At 37.1% G+C, this 21580-nt stretch overlaps 1 protein-coding gene across 1 annotated transcript in view; it reads right to left on the reverse strand.

Moving 5' to 3' along the window:
- The window catches only part of LOC141428853 (guanylate cyclase 32E-like), a 239106-nt gene that overhangs the window by 102860 nt on the left and 114666 nt on the right, over positions 1–21580 (reverse strand). The window contains exons 5-9 of the mRNA XM_074088889.1: positions 20565–20759; positions 14641–14758; positions 13143–13289; positions 10327–10417; positions 6335–6419 (exon numbers count right to left, since the gene is read on the reverse strand). Of these exons, the coding sequence (XP_073944990.1) occupies positions 6335–6419; positions 10327–10417; positions 13143–13289; positions 14641–14758; positions 20565–20759 (636 nt within the window). The remainder of the gene's footprint in view (positions 1–6334; positions 6420–10326; positions 10418–13142; positions 13290–14640; positions 14759–20564; positions 20760–21580) is intronic.

Below are 21580 nucleotides of genomic sequence, written 5' to 3' on the forward strand. Positions count from 1 at the left end.
CTTTCGCACGTGTGACTTTGTCAATGATTGTTTAGTACGTCTATGGTTATATTACAGCTCTTAATGTAAGTAGTTTTGGTGATTTCGCACAATGTATTGCCGACTACAGGGCACCAGGTCTCCTTCGGAATAAGAGGCCCCTTGGGCTTCAATGCAGGCCCAATGCGGATTGGGAACTTCCCACAAACCATTGAATTACTTGGCTGGTGCGTGCCGGTTTCTTCACGATGTTTTCCTTCACCGTAAAGCTCATGGATAGTGGGAAGATGAGCGGTCAAAATGCTTAAATATCCATCCTTAGGCTGCGCTTCCACCAAAGATGTGCGAGGATGTGTTCATTTACCTCGCCTCGCTCCGCTCAGCTTTTCCACTAGAGATATGTGCTGTGCGAGGTTGTTTTTTATTTACCTCGCCTCGCTCCGCTCAGCTGTTCCACTAGAGATATATTGTGCGAGGTTGTGTTAATTTACCTGGCTCGCTCCGCTCAGCTGTTTCCACTAGAGATATGTTGCTGTGCGAGGATGTGTTCATTTACCTCGCCTCGCTCCGCTCAGCTGTTTCCACTAGAGATATGTGCTGTGCGAGGATGTGTTCATTTGCCTCGCCTCGCTCCGCTCAGCTGTTTCCACTAGAGATATATGTGCTGTGCGAGGATGTGTTCATTTACCTCGCCTCGCTCCGCTCAGCTGTTTCCACTAGAGATATGTGCTGTGCGAGGATGTGTTCATTTACCTCGCCTCGCTCCGCTCAGCTGTTTCCACTAGAGATATATGCTGTGCGAGGTTGTGTTCATTTACCTCGCCTCGCTCCCGCTCAGCTGTTTTCCACTAGAGATATGTGCTGTGCGAGGATGTGTTCAATTTACCTTTGCCTCGCTCCGCTCAGCTGCTTCCAGAGATTATTTGCTGTGCGAGATGTTCATTTGCCTCGCCTCGCTCCGCTCAGCTGTTTCCACTAGAGATACTTATGTGCTGTGCGAGGATGTGTTCATTTACCTCGCCTCGCTCCGCTCAGCTGTTTCCACTAGAGATATGTGCTGTGCGAGGATGTGTTCATTTACCTCGCCTCGCTCCGCTCAGCTGTTTCGACTAGAGATATGTGCTGTGCGAGGATAGGTAAATGAAACGTTTCTATTGGTTCATGAAAAACACATTCCTTGCAACGGCTGTACCTTGTTTTGCCTAACAACTTTTTGCCTATTTTCAGTTTGCCTAATGTTAGATAAACTAATAATACTTAACCTTATGTTTCATTTTACCTAATTTTCATTTTAGTGAGTCATTTTATATACAACTTACTTTACATAATTTTGTTTCGCCTAATTTTAAATAACCTAATTTTCATTTTGTATAAACTCATTTGATATAATGTTTGACCGACATAATTATATTTTGTCTAACATACCTACATGTCACATAATTTCATTTTGTATAAACTTATTTCGTATAACGTTTGATTGATATAATTATTTTTTGTCTAACATACATTAAGCATACATTAAGCAAAATAAATATTATGATAATTCAATATTAAACAATCCAATGTTAGTTAAAACGTTATTCGGCTATATGATGATTAGTTAAAATAAGAATCGACAAAGTGAATTTTCGATAAAATAATATTCGACAAAACAAGAGTTATGCAAATGATCATTAAGTAAAAATGAAAATTCGACAAAATAAAATTATGAATAATGAAATTATATAAATTTACTTTAGACAAACTATTCATTATAGTAAAAGTGGTTAGACAAAGTGAAATTAGGCAAAACATTTTTAGACAAGTCAAGGGAATACCCCTTGCAACACATCCTTGCACATCTCTGGTGGAAACGGAGCCTTATACAATTATAAGAGGTTACTTGAATATTTATGTATTCAAAAATAAAAGTCAAAAAGTCAAAATATCTTTATTCAATTTAGGCTATAGGTAACAAGCACTTAAATTATGAATGTCAAAATAAATCTACCACTATTGTATTTTTAGCAAAGGTTTACTTTATACGAGGGCTGCACTGAAAGTTTCGAAAATCCAAAACTTACAAACTTAATTTTGGCACATATCATACCATTTTAAATTATAATCTCTAAAGTTTCAGTATCTTAACACACTGGCCACATAGAAAAAAAAGTAACGGTTCGGTTTCAATTGTTTTTTGAAGTCGTCAAGTTGCTGATGAAAATGGAATTGTCCCGTGAAAACTTAAGAGCTATGATTTATTACGACTTTAAAAGTGAATTAACATAAAAGCAATGTGGAGACCGGATGATTGCTGTTTTTAATAATGAAGCACCTTCAAAGACTACAATATACAGCTGGTATTCAGATTTTAAGCGCGACCATATATCACTCACGGACGACGTGCGTAAAGGTCGACCTAAATCGGCCGTCACTCAAGAAAACATCGATGCTGTGCGTCAAATAATAAAAGAAGACCGGCATGTGACATAACGGGAAATTCAAGAGTTACGGGCAGAATTGAGCGTTGTTTTCCCGTTGGATCCCTCATTTATTATCTGACGAGCAAAAAGCGACTCGTGTCAATTAGTGCCGCAAAACTTTGAATAAATTCAACGCAGGAGGCTCAAATGCAGCTTTTAGTGTCGTATCGGGTGACGAGTCGTGGATATATGAATATGAGCCTGAATCTAAAAACCAGTCTCGAGTATGGGTCTACGAAGATGAGCTCAAGACGACAAAAGTTATTCGCTCTCTCAGCACGGCCAAGAAGATGGTGGCCACGTTTGTCTCCAAATCAGGTCATGCAGGTACTATTCCTCTCGAAGATCGTAGAACGGTCAATGCCGATAGGTACACAACTATTTGTTTGCCAAGTATCTTTGATGAACTCCGAAAAAATAACCCTAATCGCCGCATCATCCTTCACCACGACAATGCCAGCTCCTACACCGCTCGGAAAACAATTGAGTATCTGAACGGTGAAAACGTCGAACTCCTGGACCATCCTCCATACAACCCCGACTTAAGCCCCAATGACTTTTTCACATTCCCCAAAATCAAGGATAAGTTGCGTGGTCAGCGGTTTCAGACTCCGGAAGAAGTAGTGGAGGCCTTTAAAAGGGCCATTTTATCGACCCCTACTTCAGCGTTCAATAAGTGCTTTAAAGACTGGTTTGAACGCATGGAAAAGTGCATAAAATATAAGGGCGAATACTTTGAGAAACAATATTATAAATACTTTTATCCAATTTAACTGCATATTTTTATCTATTCCCGAAACTTTCAGTGTGACCCTCGTATAGTGTTAAGAAAGGTGTCATGGCGGATATCTGGCCTCAGTACATAAAGGTACCGACATATTGAAAATTCAATATAATTATTAGAATTATGTAGATTTTGGTTAGTACAAAGATTTTAAGGAAATTAGCAGTGCTTGCTCTTAATTTTGATGAGTAAGAAAAACAGATACAAATCTAGGGAATAAAACATTACCTATTCACAACATCTGTTTGTAGTTTAGTGAACAGCCGATTGGGATTTTACAACTGAATATAAATCCGTTTTTCCTTTGAAGGAGTATCGGTTAATGACCTGTTGACACATGAAACACCTAAGTGTTTGATAGTATCTAGGAGAAAAACAAAATAAATGTGACACTCACTCTCAGGTCGACGGCACCGAGCGACATTCTCATTAAATTTTTCGTAAGCGCTGTCTATTTGTCATCCTATATCGTTGTTGAGATACCGGTACAACTTTATAGCCGTAATGGTGCTGCTGCTGCCACTTAGGTATATGAAGATAAAAAAATGTACAGTTAAGGGCATAAAATATAATGGACGTTACCAAGACGTCAAAATATTATTATACACCTTTATGATACTAACCATATAAGATCGATGCATAGATATATTTTACGCTAGGTACGGCCGCTGTATAGATATTTATGCCCTCGACTGTACCTACTATTAATTGTTAGTTCTTTTTGCCTTTTATTTGTACTACTGTATTTGTACCTAATTAGATATGATTTAAATTCATCTAAGTATCTAATATTGTACCTACTGATCTTCGCGGCGTAAATTATGAAATAAACCACTTTATAAAAAAATGAACAAAAAGTAAAATTAAACACGCAGCGCGGCCAAGGGCCATGACAGGACTCTCGTTATTCTTTTGTTTCCTTTCCGCGCTGCTTGCTTTCTAATTTTATTACTTAGTGGCCAATTGTTAGGGCCGCCACATATACTGCTCAAAAGAAAATAAGGGCCACGTGAATTTTATGGGTGAAACAAAAATACTAACAAATATAATTCTTTATAACATTCCTTGTCTAAAATGGTTTTATTAAATACAACATAACACGTACAAGTACATTTCATCCAATTAAATGTAAGTATTCGATTAAAAAGGCAAACATATTTTTGATTTCATTTTACCGATGAAATTCAAGTGGACTTTATATTCTTTTGAGTAGTATACATTCGGAATTCCGTTTCGGAACGGTAAATACATCACACACATACGTTTATTTCAATTTTGTACGCACATGCCACATACGGAATTCCGAATCGGAAAAACTTCGGACGGAAAACTACTGTTTGTATGTGGTAGGTTCATAGATTTGTATGGATTTACTGCGTTCGGAATTCCGAAACGGAATTCTGAATGTATATGGCGGCCTTTAGAAAGCGTAGGTATAATAATAATAATAATAACCCCAGCCTATATACGTCCCACTGCTGGGCACAGGCCTCCTCTCAGAATGAGAGGGCTTGGCCAGTAGTTCCCACGCGGGCCCAGTGCGGATTGGGAACTTCACACACACCATTGAATTGCTTCGCAGGTTTGTGCAGGTTTCCTCACGATGTTTTCCTTCACCGTAAAGCTCGTGGTAAATTTCAAATGTAATTTCGCACATGAATTCCGAAAAACTCAGAGGTGCGAGCCGGGGTTTGGACCCACGATCCTCTGCTTGAGAGGCCATAGGTCACAATGGCCATAGGTATACAAACTCTTTATTTAAAGCGCGTAGTCCACACTAATTATGATTTGTATTAATCATAACCATGCACGAAATAAATATATTTGAGTCACATTAAAAAATTTTGAACATGTAACTACCGTGAAACACACTCATATTAAATGATATTGTAACGGATAACTCACGTCTTAAATCGACTTTAGCTCGACATGTTTCGGGCTATTTCGTAGCCCTTCTTTATAAGAGCTCCTATGAAGCTAAACTCGATTTAAGACGCGAGTTTTTTTCATGGGACACTTGACACCAATTTACCTAGTCCCAAACTAAGCAAAGCTTGTACTATGGGCAACGGATAAACATACTTATACTCGTATAGATAAATACATATGCATCACTACCTATCCTTGGACACCCGCAATAGTTGTTGATGCATAGCCGAACAAGAGGTCTTAGATAGAATACTATTGTGCCAATAATTGCACCAGTTGCCTACTCTGCCCGCTGGTACAAGGCAGCGCAAGTATGCTGTTTAGCGGTAAGATCTACGAGTAACATGTAACGCGCTACTTGGATGGACTACTCGAGCCTAAAACTAGGGAATATGGTCTTTCTATTAACAAAAACAATTTTTGTGAGAATACACCACGGTATCATACAAATATGTTTAAAGTTTTTCCAATTAACAACCAAAGCGACATCACTTTAAAAACTAATCTCTCAGTTTCGTGCCAACCTTACCCCAAAATCGAATCCCAAACGCGAACCTCCAGCTTAAAATGCTGAAATTTCGTGGAGAGATTCCCTTATTGATATAGAACAAGGGATACTCGTTAGTACGTATTTTGTTCAATCTTATGACGTAAGATAACCTAATAGTAACTAAGAGTTCTACTGCTACGTGCCCACGACTGCTTTATCAAGGGTGCATGTCTGTCAAAGAAGAAAAAGAGGAGAGCCTTTTTTTGAACATAAATAAGTAGGGCAGCGTTTGACCACAATCACGCCTGGTGGTAAGCGAAGATGTGGGCTTAGATAGATACTTTAAAAAATACAACATATCATTATGTATGTATTTTAGTTTTAGATAAAAAGCTTAGATGAAAAAAATATTACTAGGTACCTACTTATGCTAAATCAACTTAGGCTAATTTTGCAGGGAATCAGCATAGTCCCCGCGGGATAGGGATAAAAGAATTCTTCGCAGATGAAGTCGCGGGCAACAGCTAGGTAGTGAATAATTATTTTTTACTTTTTAGTTGTCTTTTTTGGCGACGTTTTTGTTCGGACGACCAGATTGTAGCGTACTGGGAACACAGAAGCTGGCAGAGTATTCTACTCCTTAGCTGTTCGGATAACCTCACCTAACCTAAAAGTAAATGTGTGACTTACTGAGGCTGTATCGAAGAGACTGTGATAATTTGGCACGCAGAATGGAGGCGCTGCCGAATGTTCGCGTACCATCTGACACAGCTCTCTGTGAACAAAAAATAAATTGAAATAAAAAATACAAAAAGATTCCAAAAAACCAATCTTAAAAAATAAATTGGCAATTAAATGATTACAAACTTTTATTAAATTTGCTGTGAAAGTAGGGTTAAAATTTAGGAAGTTGAATTTTACCCTCTTCCAGTGATTGGATTGCTTTTAAATTTTTATCAAATTGTCAGCAATTTCCTTGGGTAAAAAACATTTTGCAGATAATTGTGGAAATTCCCAATTAGGCGAGGAAGTAGAGTGGAAATTTTAAGATATGTTGACCAGTTAAGCCCATTATACTTTGGATTCGACCACGCCTCCATCAAGAACCATACAAAAAATACAATCCCATACATAGCTACAACGTCAAAACTTGGATAGTTTGTATTGCACATCACTAATGTTAGTTAGCCACCAAACTGTCCGCTTGATAACGGGTTATCACACGAATGTGATTTGAAAAATTACACCCGCTGTTTATCTTACAAACAAAGTTTTAAATATTTAACTTGCCTTGTTTGGTGTTGTTGGTATTTTCCGGTCAAATCTCACAAATTAATTTTGATTTACTTCCAGTGGTCGAATAGACTCAAAAGTAACCAACCAACCAAAAAAAAAATTAACCGAAGTATACATAATGTAATATGGATGATAAATATGAAATCGCAAGTACAACCAGCAAAGAAAGCTTTTAAAAATGTATTTTTAACAGAATCTTATTAAGATTAGATCATACCGTGATAACCCGTTATCAAGCGGACAGTTTGGTGGCTATACCCCGGTATAGTCATCACCAATCACAATAATTTACTTAAGACGCTCCTTAAACTAAATTTCTATACGGCCATTACGCAACATTATTTTGCATGACACAAATTGTGCATAAGGGGCTTTGTGAACCCTCGATATGAATGGAGCCAGCAGGGCTACTACGAAACTCTAAACTCGAGTTCGTGTCGTGCGGTCCCTCTGACACTTATACTATTTAATACGAAAGCGAGAGGGACGGTACGATACGAACTTCGAGTTACGAGTTTCGTAGTAGCCCTGCAGAGCAGCTGAGCCCCGAACACGCCAGCGGCATAATGATGACATGTTCGCAATTAGCATCAAGGTCGTCCTAACTTCGCATAGCGACACGTCCTTCGTGCTCATCTGGGTCACTCGTAGTTACAAAAGGAAATGCCCGAAAACGGTATGCTCTAAAATGAACCCATGTTTTGAAATTACATTATTCAAAAATACTATCCGAAAGTGGTAACCAATCATAATTTGATTGCTTAGTAGCGACCTCTCTTGTCTGGGTGAGCGGTTAGTTCCGAAAGTGTGTTACGCCTCTCGATGAAGGCGAAACATAGATGTCGCTAGTGCTGCTGCTTAAGTAGGGTAGTAGAAATAAGCAACCTGAGATATGGGTGCATAGGAGAAATTCGTGTCTGTACTTCTGTCCAGTGGTAGTGTAGGGGTGTACGCAGCACGGAATGCTCTTATTCTGGTTTTTCTGTGTATCCATGTCTCAGTTTTTATTTTATATATGGTTTTACGGGATGACCGTAAAAGTAACAAATTTGGAGTTGAAATAAAAAATACAAAAAGACTCCAAATAGAAAATCGTAATTTTTTGTTGAATTTGAAAGCTGGAATTTTTAAGCAATTAAGTTTTTCTGCGATAAGTACTTTTAACTTTTAAGTGGTAATTTCAATAAGATTCTGTTAAAAAAAGATTTTTAAAAGCTTTTTTTGCTGGCTGCACTTCTTGCATTATCATATTTATGATCCATTACATTATGTATACTTTGGTAACTTTTTTTGGTTGGTTGGTTACCTACTTTTGAGTCTATTCGACCACTGGAAGTGAATCAAAATTAATTTGTGAGATTTGACCGGAAAAAATACCAACAACAACATCAAACAAGGCAAGTTTAATAAAACTTTGTTTGTAAATAAGTAAACAGCGGCCGTGTTATTTTTTAAATCACATTCGTGTAAATACCTCGCTCGTAAACATGGGCGCCGGCAGGATTATTTTCAGAAGGGTGCATTGCACCTTGCATCTGCATATAGGGAGGTGCTTTATGTTTAATTCAGTATCTTAGTCTAAGTAGTTCTATTTATTTTCTTATACGCCAGGGGGGGGTGGAAGTGCCAGCTACTTGTACCCCCATCCCGGCGCCCATAGTCGTTAATTGTCTTTATTATCCACTCACAAATAAAATGACGCACGTTGTTCTGACCCTTGTTGGGAAACCGATTGCTCACGTAACCTCAATTGGTTTCAGTAAAACTCACACCAAACTTACTTCGAGGAAGCTTTTCGATTAAAATTTTCTTCAACTTTTGGATCCACGTCACTCAATAAAATGAAAGTTGAGGGACGTTACGACACTACGCACCGCGATAATATAGATACAGTCGAGGAAACTGAATAACGTACCAGGGTGGAACCTTTTCATAACCAATTTCGCTATGATTTCTTTGGCAGATGTATTGGATGTCAAAATGACATTAGTGGCATTAAGGTTCCACCTTGGTACGTGATTCAGCATCCTTGACTGTACTTTGAGTTAGTAACGGTTTAAAATTTATAATCCTATAATATATTATAGAGTATGTAACTACTAGACTACAGTGTTTACAAATCCGTAGTCTAGATCTCGCTCTCGACTAATCTATATCTATACTAATATTATAAAGAGGAAAGATTTGATTTTTTTTTTTGTATTTTTGGATGCTTGTTACGAATTAACTCAAAAACTACTATCGATCTTTCACTATTAAAATGCTAAATTATTTCAAAGTGACATAAGCTATATTCATTACCAGGAAAAATTAGGATTCCGTACTAAGTACTTCAATAATGTAACTCAAAGTGTAAAAAACTTTGCTATACCATAATAATATGTTCAATTAATGTAGTTTTGTCACTATAACTACTTATTTACATTTTAAAAATTGACAGTAATGCCGACGAAAATCAGACCATGTTTTCCAAACCTTTGTATTAATCCTTATCCAATTACTTAAATAATTTCATATTCAAGACGGTTTCAATGCCTGTAGATTAATTTTAGAATTATTCAAATCGGGCATTCCATTCAAAAGATATTACGAATTTAAAAATATCAATTTAACCAAAAAATGTATTTACGTTGACGCGCCCCGGCTTTGCGCGGGTCGGATGTAGTTTTTGGGGAATGGAGCTGAAAAATGTATGTTAAGTGCCCTTGATTAGAGTTCTGTGCCCAAAGGGTAATGAAAAAGGGACCCAATTACTAAGACTCCGCTGTCCGTCTGTCTGTCTGTCACTAGGCTGTATCTCATGAACCGTGATAGCTACAGTTGAAATTTTCACACATGATGTATTTCTATTCTCGCTATAACAGCAAATACTAAAAATAGAACAAAATAAATATTTAAGGGGGGGCTCCCATACAACGACCGTGTTTTTTATGCCGTTTTTTGCTAATGTCTAATGTTGTATAGGTAAGGAACTCTTCGTGCGGGAGTCCGGCTCGCACTTGGCCGTTTTATTTTTATTTTGCCCGTGTGAAGCCGGGGCGGGTCGCTAGTTAACAATAAAGACACTAGGCATGAACAAATTTCAAACCACATCAAGAAATGTCATTAGACAAAAAGATCTGGTAGTTATTGCTGAACTTAAAATTTGTTGGAATATCACTTCACAACACCTTCTGGTTACAATTTGTGTTTGTAAAAAAAATACACACTGTATAATCCCATCCTAACGTTAATAAAGCAATTTGATTTCTTCTAGTTAGGTAGATGGATGATTCATAAAAAACTTATATTATACCAAATGATCATGATGTTTTATTGTCCATTATTCCTTTCAAAGTTTATAATATTTTGAAATGTTCCCAGTTATTTATAAATAAAGTACTCACGCGTAGTAAGGGTTGGTCGGGAACGAAGGCGTAAGTTTGAGCACAGCCCTGAAAGCCATGACGTCACCGCTGCTGTTCTGCCCCAGATGATCTATAACAAACATTAGATAATCAACTTTCACCCTTTCCCAATAGAGTGCGATTTACGTTGCACTTGAAACGTAATATTATCGCCGATTCAAATACTCGTAGGGTTGACACAGTAAATAATAATATTGATGTAGGCGCGTCCCTGAGAACGGAGATGTCTAGTAACCTTTAACAGTTAAATCATTTTCTCATTTCTTCTGTACATAATATTATTGTTGAGTTCTTTTTTATGTGAAATTTTCAACGCTTTTAACATTAGCTTGTGGCGTTGTAATATCAATCCTTTAAATATTGAATTAATTTAATTAATTATTAATAATAATATAATAATGATTTTTTGTCATTTTTTGTGATTATTAATTTTGATGTATTTATATAATAATTATTATTAATCATTAAAAGTATCTAGGTGAATATTTATATTTATTTCATGCTAGTGAAATACATGTTTATACTGGATGAAGGCTGTGAAAATGATTTTTAGCTTTAAGTGCATAAAATAAATTCTTCAACTAAAACCAAACCAGCCACGACCATAAGAAATTTATTAAAAAAAATAGGTGTTTTTGTAGTTTTTTTAAACTAATAAAATTAGGCAATCCTAATAACTTGTCATAGAAATAACAATGGATGAAAAATAACAATTTCTAAGCAATCATTTATTGTATTTTCAATGCTGCTTTTTAATTTCCTCGAAATCGAAGTGAAAAGCAAAGTGGCCATCAGATATTTCAGAGCGGCCAAGGTGATCAAAAATATCGAAACATGAAGTCTAATACCACAATAATAGTACCTAAACAACCGGTAAACTTGTCTGACGCGTTAACGATATCAATTTCGTAAATTTGATACGTGAGAGAAAATGGTTGCAAAGCAACTAGCAAAACTCGGGCATTTTTCGGAAAGGAAGTCAGCATCCAAACTAACCGGTTCAGCACTTTTTCTGCAAAGGACATGTAATATAATGTAGATTATAAAACTTGTTTCACGCACCGTGCCACCGTCGTACTTTTGAATAGGTATTGCATGTTTCAATTCGTAATTGACCGGGGCGTCTCGTGGTCATCGCAATGCCACTTTAGCCGCTTATCATGGATATATTAGTTCAGTATTTAATTGAGATATGGTCTAATTCTATGGGGAAACTGTACAAATTTTAATAAAGTATTTATAGCACAGAAAAAATGTATACGTGCCGTATGTGGTGCTGCCCCATATAAGTCATGTAAGCCTCTCTTTAAAAAACTTCGCATCCTGCCTCTTCCTTGCCTATATATCTTTGAAATCTGTATTTTTGTAAAAAGACATTATATGTATTTGTTTAATACTGCAGTAAACGTTTCAACATGAATTAAACGGAATCCTGAGGGACTGGTCCATGTTTGTATTCCTAGGACAGCTTTATATAGAAAACATTGCTTTGCCGTGTGTATGAAATTTTTTAACAACCTACCGAAAAGCATACGGGAGCTACACCTGAATGTATTTAAAAAAAGTGAATGCAGATACTGTTGGAAAAAATATACTACAGTGTAGGCGATTTTCTAGCGCAAGATAGTTTCTAGTACAGTTGTTTTTAGTGTTAGAAAATGTAATTTGCATGCTTGTATAAGAAAATTTTACAAATAGCAGGATATGCAAATAAATCTTCTATTCTATTCTATGCAACTGTGCAGAAATATTGAGCTTCTCTAAAAATGAGGTACGCGGAACAAAACCCGAATATAAATTATAAAAAAAAAACCGGTCAAGTGCGAGTCGGACTCGCGCACCGAGGGTTCCGTATAAATATTTTTATTATATGATGTTACTAAAAAATTAAAGTTTTCGCAATGTTTCCTTTATCTGTGCTATAAGACGTTGCTTCGTACCAAATTTCAAGATTCTGAGTTCACGGGAAGTACCCTGTAGGTTTTTGATTCCCTTGCGAGTTTCGAAAATTTGCAGAAATTTACGGCATAAACGGCTGTATCTTTTGATTGCGTTGGCTTAGAAGTTTGATTTATTCACAGCTCCAAGGGACAGTAGACTTGAGTATTTTATATAAATTTCGGCTTGATACCTCCACGCGTTCCTGAGAAAAAGGGTCTTGACAGACGGACGGACGGACAAAAAAGTGATCCTATAAGAGAGGTACAGAACCCTAAAAAAACCGGGTAGAGTCCGGGGCCGGGCCGGGGCGGCATCATAATTGTGGATATTGTATTATATTGTTTCGTCGGGCACCAGGTGGCCACTCGCTCACCAATAGGTAGTGATGTGAGCAGCTCTTAACGGACACAGTCGTCCAATAATTTAATGTCACGTCCAATAACTATAAATAACTGTTCCGGCCAGGATGCGACCTGGGTTGCCAACCGTATAATTTTTTCTCGTACTATAAACTCTACTCAAAGGCCCTTTGGCGTTCAAACCTCGCACCTTCAATCAAAACCGGACGCGCAGACAAATAAGTAACGGCTGCGCCAACGTCAAAATTGCATTTGACTTTTTTTTTGTACCAGACAACTAAAAATCTAGTACATTAGTGGTTCTTACACGCTGGTTGCGAATGCAACTCAAATCTGACAGTTTACCAGCGTTTACTATGGTGTGATGCGAATCCACATCAAATCTGACAGGTTACCAGCGCGTACGATGGTGTAATGCGAATCCACCTCAAATCTGACAGTTTACCAGTGTGTACGATGGTGTAATGAGAATCCATCTCAAATCTGACAGTTTACCAGCATGTACGATGGCAGCAGCACTGGGGTCATATATTTCGTCATCGACGGCCACCACTGCATAGTCGCCGGTCTGCAGCAGACCCCGCCTCTGAAGCACTTTGACGAAGTCTGCGAGTGCTATGTGCTCGCCGAGAAACACGTACACTGTGGAGAATAAGCTGCTGCTAGGAATTATTTGTGTAGGTAGACACCTATGTACAGTCACCAGCATTAATATCTGCCACAGCGGAGCGTGCATAAATATCTGACACGTCCTTCCGGCCCTAGAAATAGAGTCTTATCAGATATTTATGCACGCTTGTTCTGTCAGATATTGGTGCTGGTGACTGTACTATATATTATACTTTTTGTAAATCTCACTGATATTAATGCGAACATTTGTAAGTCTGTTTGTTTGTTACGTCATCAAGTCTAAACCGCTGAACCGATTTAGATGAAATTCGGTATAGAAATAGTTAGTCACGTTCAATAAACAAAATACAAAAATATGACACTAACAAATGGCCAGTGTTTATTATTAAAATATAAACAAGAAGGTTTAACACATACGACTTTTCTAAGAAAACGCCTACCCATAGATATGGTCAATTCTGAACTCTTAGCAAAAGTAAATTTTAGTAAGTTTTGCTCGGAATATTTTAAACTGCTTGTAGGACTCAAAGGCTAGGAAAATAATAAAATATAGCTAAGATAAATAAAAGAGAAAAGTATACTGCAATCCTTTAAAATTGGGTCTGTTTTTTGTTTTGGCTTCGACGTCAACAAATCTGGCCCTATAACTAAAAGACTTGAGGCTGTGATTTCTGGCAACCGTACAAAATGAAGTTACGAAATTCGCGTGAATAAAGGAAAATCTTATAAACTTCAGGGCTACTACGAAACTCGAAACTCGAAGTTCGTGTCGTGCGGTCCCTCTGACACTTATACTTAGGGACGGTACGAATACGAACTTCGAGTTTCGAGTTTCGTAGTAGCCCTGCTGGCCCTATGCCACGAAGTGCATAATTCGAATTCTTAGGTATATTATTTCATACGAGAGTGAGAGGGACATAACGATACGAACGTCAATCTTCGAATTTCGTAGTAGCCCTCCTGGTGACCATAATGAATGGAACTGCGGAAGCGAAACCGAGGTATTATTAGGGTAGTACTATTAGTTATATTGTGGTATAATTCCACTTTTTTAAAAAAAGGAACCGAGTTTAGCTCGCTCGTGTCCTATCACTCTTTTGTCATAACAACAACCAGGTTAACGTATGAACCAAACAGCAAGATTTATTTATTGAATCAAGCATTAATTGACAGAGATCCATACCAATGAACTATAGACAATTACTTTGCTCGTCTGCGACCTGTCAAATCGAGCCTCGTGAGCGCGGGTGAGCAAAATAACTGTTTATAACAAGATTTGATATCTTATAATATTTAGTTAATTTCGACAAAGATATTTTATAACTGCAAACACAGTCTCTAATGTTAGAAAATTTCAACTCACCCCTTGTTCGGTCGTAGGTTTGGTCCACGATTCTTTCCATGTTGGATATATTCAGAGGTATGTAATCAGGAAAATGATGCTCTGCCGTTACCGTCATACCGTTTTGTCTGGCCAGCTCCTAAAAATAACAGAAATCGATTACTATATTTAAATATTCAGAAACTACTGCTGCATGGTCAGATCAGACAAGATTATAATATAGCTGCATATGCTTTATTTAGTAGCATAAAGTAAGTACCTAATACACAAATGAACCAATCTATACTGATGCCGTAATGGCAAAAGGCACGACAGGAGTCCTGCGCCAAGTAAAAAACAAGTTTTCATGAAATAAGTTTCTGTTAATATTTTAACACAAGCTTTTTTGTTGACTGTACAGACTGTACTGTACATTATGTATACAATTAAATCTGGCCACTGGAATTGGATCTAAATAAAACAAGATTTGACCCAATAACAACAGAAAATTAAATAAAAACATGTAAAAAATTTCATCACACTTGCTCGTAAACAATGTCGTAACATGCACGTTACCTTGGTTGCAACCTTCCAAATAAAACCCTCGACCTTAATGTGCTTGTCATGAAACCCAAGGTCGGTAAATGAGTCATTGACCGTACTAATTTTCTTGCCATGAAGCCCAAGGTCGGTAAATGAGTCATTGCCCGTACTGATACTACTGCGCGCAGCAGCACACGCGGCTCAGGCACATCCTGAGGGAAGGGGAGGGTGGCGCTGCCAAGAGCGCAGCGTAAGGTATCGCCAATATTTGGAAGAATTATATCTTTTATTTTACAGATATATAATTTTACTCGCAAAAGTGATGAAAAACATTGTATGTCGCACGTTCTAATAGACTCTCATTCATTTCCTTATTTACCACCCTTAAGACACATGTACTAAGTATTTCTCAAACATGACATGAAATATTGACGTTGTGTTACAAATAATAGGCCGGGAAGTATCGCGGCCTGCAAGGAGATTTCATACAACTTTCCCGGCCGCTGGCCGGCAATGCGACCGTTTTTTGTTTCGACGCGAGCTCTGCGGCACCACCCGCGCCAGCGGGTTAAAAATTAAAATTTTGTTTCACTTTAAGCATATTATAAACAATTTAATAAACAATCTTCGTAGTTAGCCAAAATGAAGACTAATAAACAAACAAAGCATTTTGTTTATATCCTTTTCTAGCTATGATAAATACGGAATCTTACGCCAAAACTATATTTTATCATAATTTATGCCAAGACTCTTAAAACGCGCAGCAAGTAAGTCTTAGTAAGTATAACGTATAATACATAATAACTATAATAATTTGACGGTCATAAACCAAATTCTGTTCTTTTAGACGAAAGTTCAGGCCAGGGTATGTGAAATTAAGCAATTCGGTCAACTGTATAACATTAAAAAAATGTTTTTAATCAGTTACTTAAGCTATATAGAGACACACTGACGCCGGAAGCGGAGCGGTGCGGCGCGGCGCGGAGGCGGTGCCGGTTGTAATATTTGAGCTAACGTGAAAGAGGGCACATAGAATCCATATCATATCATCCATATCGCACTCCGCGATATAGGTGCGATTCTGTAAGTATCAAAATACCCCACGCCAGCGTGGGTTAACTCACTAGGGCTATGAGCACCGCCCGGCATGCACGCTCGCAGTTTCGCTCGAATTAATCGCGCCGCGTAACGCTACGCGTAGCTGTGTGATTTTCGTGAGGATGTTAGAATATCTAATGAAATAGCATGGTGTTTCGATTTTTGGGATGAGTAGTAGGTATATATTTAAATTGTACAGTTTGAGCGCTGAAACAGTATATGTGTAGTCACACTAAGCAGAATGGAAACTACATAATGTTATCTGAACATGAATTTTTTTTTTTTAATTCATGAAAATTTCATTAATTGCAACACTAAAATTATTACTATTTTCTATTCTGTACATATAAAATTATACTAACTAACCCAATTCTGTTCGAAACCATATTAAGTGCGAGTTCGACAAAAGAACAGAAAGGTAATTCGCGATTTACCAATGCCCACTGCGGGTATAGAAAACCTTTGAGGCAGCCGACGACACATTCGGCACCCGACCTTGTACAATTATCCATTTTGTGACCGTCGGAGATCGTAGGCGCGTCAATTTAAAAATGCTAGAAAACTAAGTAGTTATTTGTCTGAATTTACTCTTAAGTTATATGTGACTATTATTTTTTTATTGATTTACAACCCTATCCTAAACCAAAACGTTGGTGCTGAATAATAACGACCTTCGCGCGCAGCGCTAGAGTTCAATGTTGCTTGTGGTGCGCGGTGATTTTGCTAATAAAAATTCCGTAGGCATATAAAATGGCGGCTTTCGTCAACATCAAAAGAGAGAACCTTCTGTACTTCTACTATTACTTATTCTGTGGTTGTAGTAAAATCATTGGTACTTGGAGTTCTCAGTAATTGGTTAATGTGAGGCGCGATCACATTCTCCGTCTCTTTCTACCCTCATCCTATTCCATTCGACAGAATGAAGTGGTGAAACTTGAGGTAGTGGTAGCGTGGTAGATTTTAGGAAATCCCACGGGAATTTAGTAAAATCCCATTTAATTTAATTTGCTGGATCTTATGATTTACGCGTGCAAAGCCGCGGATAAACACTAGTTATATATATTTATTTACGTATACTATTGTATACATAGCTCACAGACTGAACGTCCGAGAAACATGTCCATTTTATCTACATAATGAGCGATGTGCCCATCACTACTTAACGCCTGACTAGTTTATTCTTCTGCCTGTCATTTATTTCGGTTTTCGCTGAGAAAAACATAAATCATATGACATAAATAAATCATGCGTAAAATAGTGTCGAGATAGAACAATAAATATGTATTAAATCCCTCCCTTGACGTGGCTAAAAGGTTTTCTACGATAAAGTTTGAGGTCGTTTGGTTTCAGTAATAATACAAAAAGAGTTACACTTGTGGAGGCAAAAACATAACAGAGTATCTGTTTATGTATGTTATTTTTACACCATTTTTCGCTTACCTGAACTAAAATGGGCTTATTAATAAACTTCGTCTGCGAAAAATTTGTTAATTGCTAAACTGCGGGAATTTTTAATTTAACGCGATAAATATTACGTATTCTATACACTTTTTAACCCCAGACGCAAAAAGAGGGGTGTTATAAGTTTGACCGCAATGTGTATCTATCTGTGTGTCTGTCTGTGGCACCGTAGCTCTTAAACGGGTAGACCGATTTGAATGCGGTTTATTTTATGATTGGTTTTTTGGAGTCTTTTTGTATTTTTTATTTCAACTCCAAATTTTGTTACTTTTACGGGTATCCCGTGAAACCATATCGAAAATACAAACTGAGACATGGATGCACAGAAAAACCAGAAAAAGAGACCAGCGCTGGGAATCGAACCCAGGTCCTCAGCAATCCGTGCTGCGTGCTATAACCCCTACACCACCGCTGTACAGGAATCTAGACACGAATTTTTCCTATGGATACATATCTCAGGTTGCTTAAAAAAAGACTCCAAAAAACCAATCATAATTTGATTGCTTAGTAGCGACATCTCTTGTCTGGGTGAGCGGTTGGTTCCGAAAGAGTGTGACGTCTCTCGATGAGAGTGGAACATAGATGTCGCTAGTGCTGCTGCATAAGTAGCGTAGTAGAAATAAGCAACCTGAGATATGTATGTATAGGAAAAATTCGTGTCTAGATTCCTGTACAGCGGTGGTGTAGGGGTTATAGCACGCAGCACGGATTGCTGAGGACCTGGGTTCGATTCCCAGCGCTGGTCGGTTTTTCTGTGCATCCATGTCTCAGTTTGTATTTTCGATGCGGTTTATTTTATTTGAAATCAGGTTTTCTAGCGATGGTTCTTAGACATGTTTTTGAGATATTGAACTTTGAAGTGACAATGTCGGGGGTTCCCCTAGTTTTTGGTGGTTAGGTTAGGTTATTCATTAAAAGCGCAACACTTCCAAATGGCTACACCTATTTGATTAATTAATATTTGTTGAGTTTGTATTTGCCGGACAAGCCTCGTGTAAAAGCAAAATAAAAAAATAACAATTTGTACGACACGTGCCCAACTGGGAACGGAAGTAGTTCAATGAAAATACTGAAGTATTTTTTTTATTTAACAGGCCCAAATTTATACTATGCGCGTAATTATTAATTATTCGGAGAAAGATTATTAAATGGAACCTAAACAAATAATCTCTTTGATCTTTCAAATTAAAACACCGCCGCGTAAAAATTTAATGATTGTTTCTGTTTTTGACAACAAAATTATAAGCGTCTTCCCAGAATGATGTAATCAAAAGCAATAGCTACGTAAATGCTCAAACGTAATTACATGGTTGGTAGGTACTTTACTTCACATTTTTTTTCTGTCAATTGATTTTGAATCATGTCGTCAGTATCTATTCAGATGCCAAAGTCTAATTGTAACATCGGTTGCGTATTATGTAATGTTTGTCATACATAATATTTATTAGTCATATTTTTCCCCCTTCCGAAACCGTCAAATTCACAAATATTTTTAATGGTCTACTCACAAATATTTTTAATGGTCTACTTGTGTAGAACACTATAGGTTAGGTTAGGAAGGGTTAGGTGTATTTTATAACTATTCTGAATTTAGAGAAAAAATAGACATACAAATATAATTATGACAAACATTTCTATGACTTTCAACAATTATGCGAGCCGATATGGACCCGTAACGTAAAATTTGAATATTTTAAAGCAACAAATCGAATTACGATGTGATTGATTTTGCTGTGAAAATACCTATGGCTATGCGAATTATGCATTTACTCTGTAAGTGAAATAAAAACTAATAATAAATAATTCACAAATTGACAGACAATACACAACTGGTAGCAAGAGTAAAATAATAAGTTAATTAAACTTCTCTCAGGATCTTCTTCTATACATATTATGTTAGGAAAACTTAAAAAAAACATTATTGTAAAACCTATTTGTCTCAATTATCCATATATGTATTATATAGGTACCCGAAATGTGACATACTTATTCGACATGTAAAATAATTTAATTTTATACTATTCCTATTAATTCAATTTACCTAATGTAATCTGATGTGTGCTATAAATGTGACATACTTATTACTTATTTGTGTTACCTATTCAACATGCCCTAAACTTGGCAATTTGAGACAAATGTACTGAATTCAAGCCTCGTTGGATTCTTGTAGAGCTAGCGAAATTAACTTAATATATATATATATATTAAGTTAATTTTGCTTATATATTGGAGTTCTCAGTAATTTGTTAATGTGAGGTGCTAATGCTAATGATTTACGCGTGCAAAGCCGCGAATAAACACTAGTTATATGAAATACAAACGGAAATACAGATGCACAGAAAAACCAGAAAAATAATATATATATATATATATATAAAGCAGAGTATGAAGGATCCAAAGTATATATATTATTATAGACGCATATCATTGTAAACCCATATTCAGCAAATAAAGTTATTATTATTATTACATATGTAGGCAACCAGTAGATGCAGATGGCGTGTTGTCGTTTATTGTGGCGTTCAAGGGACAGCCCTATGCTGAACAATGGAAGTCTTCCAGATGATAAATTTATTTATTTATTTATTTCTCATGGATAATTAACAGAGATAGAATTAGACTAAACATAGTCTTATATTTCAGTTAATTTTAATAAATCTAACTCCGTAACAATTTTCACCAAAACATATTCCGATAATTTTATAGAATATGCACACTCTATTATTAGTACTTAACAACAGGATAAAACTAGTAATAATGCAAAAACAAAGGAAAAGTAAAATGAGAAAATGTATTGTTTGGACATTTTACTGGGAAAGATGATTGGACATTTGACCATAGATATTTGATGATGATGAGCTTACCTTAATAGCGTCAGTTTGCTGCGCGGCCGCACTAAGAGCGTCACCGGCGATGATGGCGAACTTGTCCCATTTAAAGGCTTTCAGTAGAGCCATCACAGACTTGCTGACTTTGAAGGCAGGAGGCAGCGTCCGTGCGAAGGTAATGCCCAAGCCAGCACCCGCCTCTCGCTTCGAACTGCGAGCACCGGCACATTTCTAAAAAAAAAACTAAGTTAAGACATCTTAAAGAATCTCTACTCCATAGACGACCGGGTGACTAAGTGATTAGAGAACCTGACTAGGAAGCTTGAGGACGTGGTTCAATTCCCGGCCCGGGATGATATTTGTATGAATAATACGAATGTTTGTTCTCGGGTCTTGGGTGTTTAATATGTATTTATCTACATAAGTATGTTTATTAGTTGCCTAGTTTCCATAGTACAAGCTTTGCTTAGTGTGGGACTATGTAGGTCAATTGATGGCAAGTGTCCCATGATATTTATTTAGGTATTTATTCATAACTAGCCGTTGCCCGCGACTCCACGTAGTATTCGTTTATCACTATCCCGCGGGAGCTATGCAATTTTCCGGGATAAAAAGTAGCCGATATGTTAAATCAGGGTATATATTACCTGTATACCAAATTCAATGCAAATCAGTTCAGTAGTTTTTGCGTGAAAGATTAACAAACATCAAAACATCCATCCATACAAAGTTTGCGTTTATAATATTAGTAAGATACGTTCACTGTCGTTATTTTTTTCAGCTTTCATTCTCAATTTGCAGACAAGATCAAGTGCTGGTAGTTTGAGTAAGGAGACGGCAAGCAATTGATGTCAAACACATGCCAAAGATTTATGCGTCGGTCACAAATTTCAACCCATTCAAGCAACAAACAAGAATCGTAAGCGTCAATCAGCTTGATCGCTTTACGAAGTGCTCAAAGCTTGTAAGCGTAGGTACGTACGTATAATTGTACATTAGGTACTGAAGAGGCCGCGAAATAGAGGTACGAGGCCGAAAATCAATGTTCGTGG

The sequence above is a fragment of the Choristoneura fumiferana genome, chromosome 6, assembly GCF_025370935.1.
Source record: "Choristoneura fumiferana chromosome 6, NRCan_CFum_1, whole genome shotgun sequence".
Lineage (NCBI taxonomy): Eukaryota > Metazoa > Arthropoda > Insecta > Lepidoptera > Tortricidae > Choristoneura > Choristoneura fumiferana.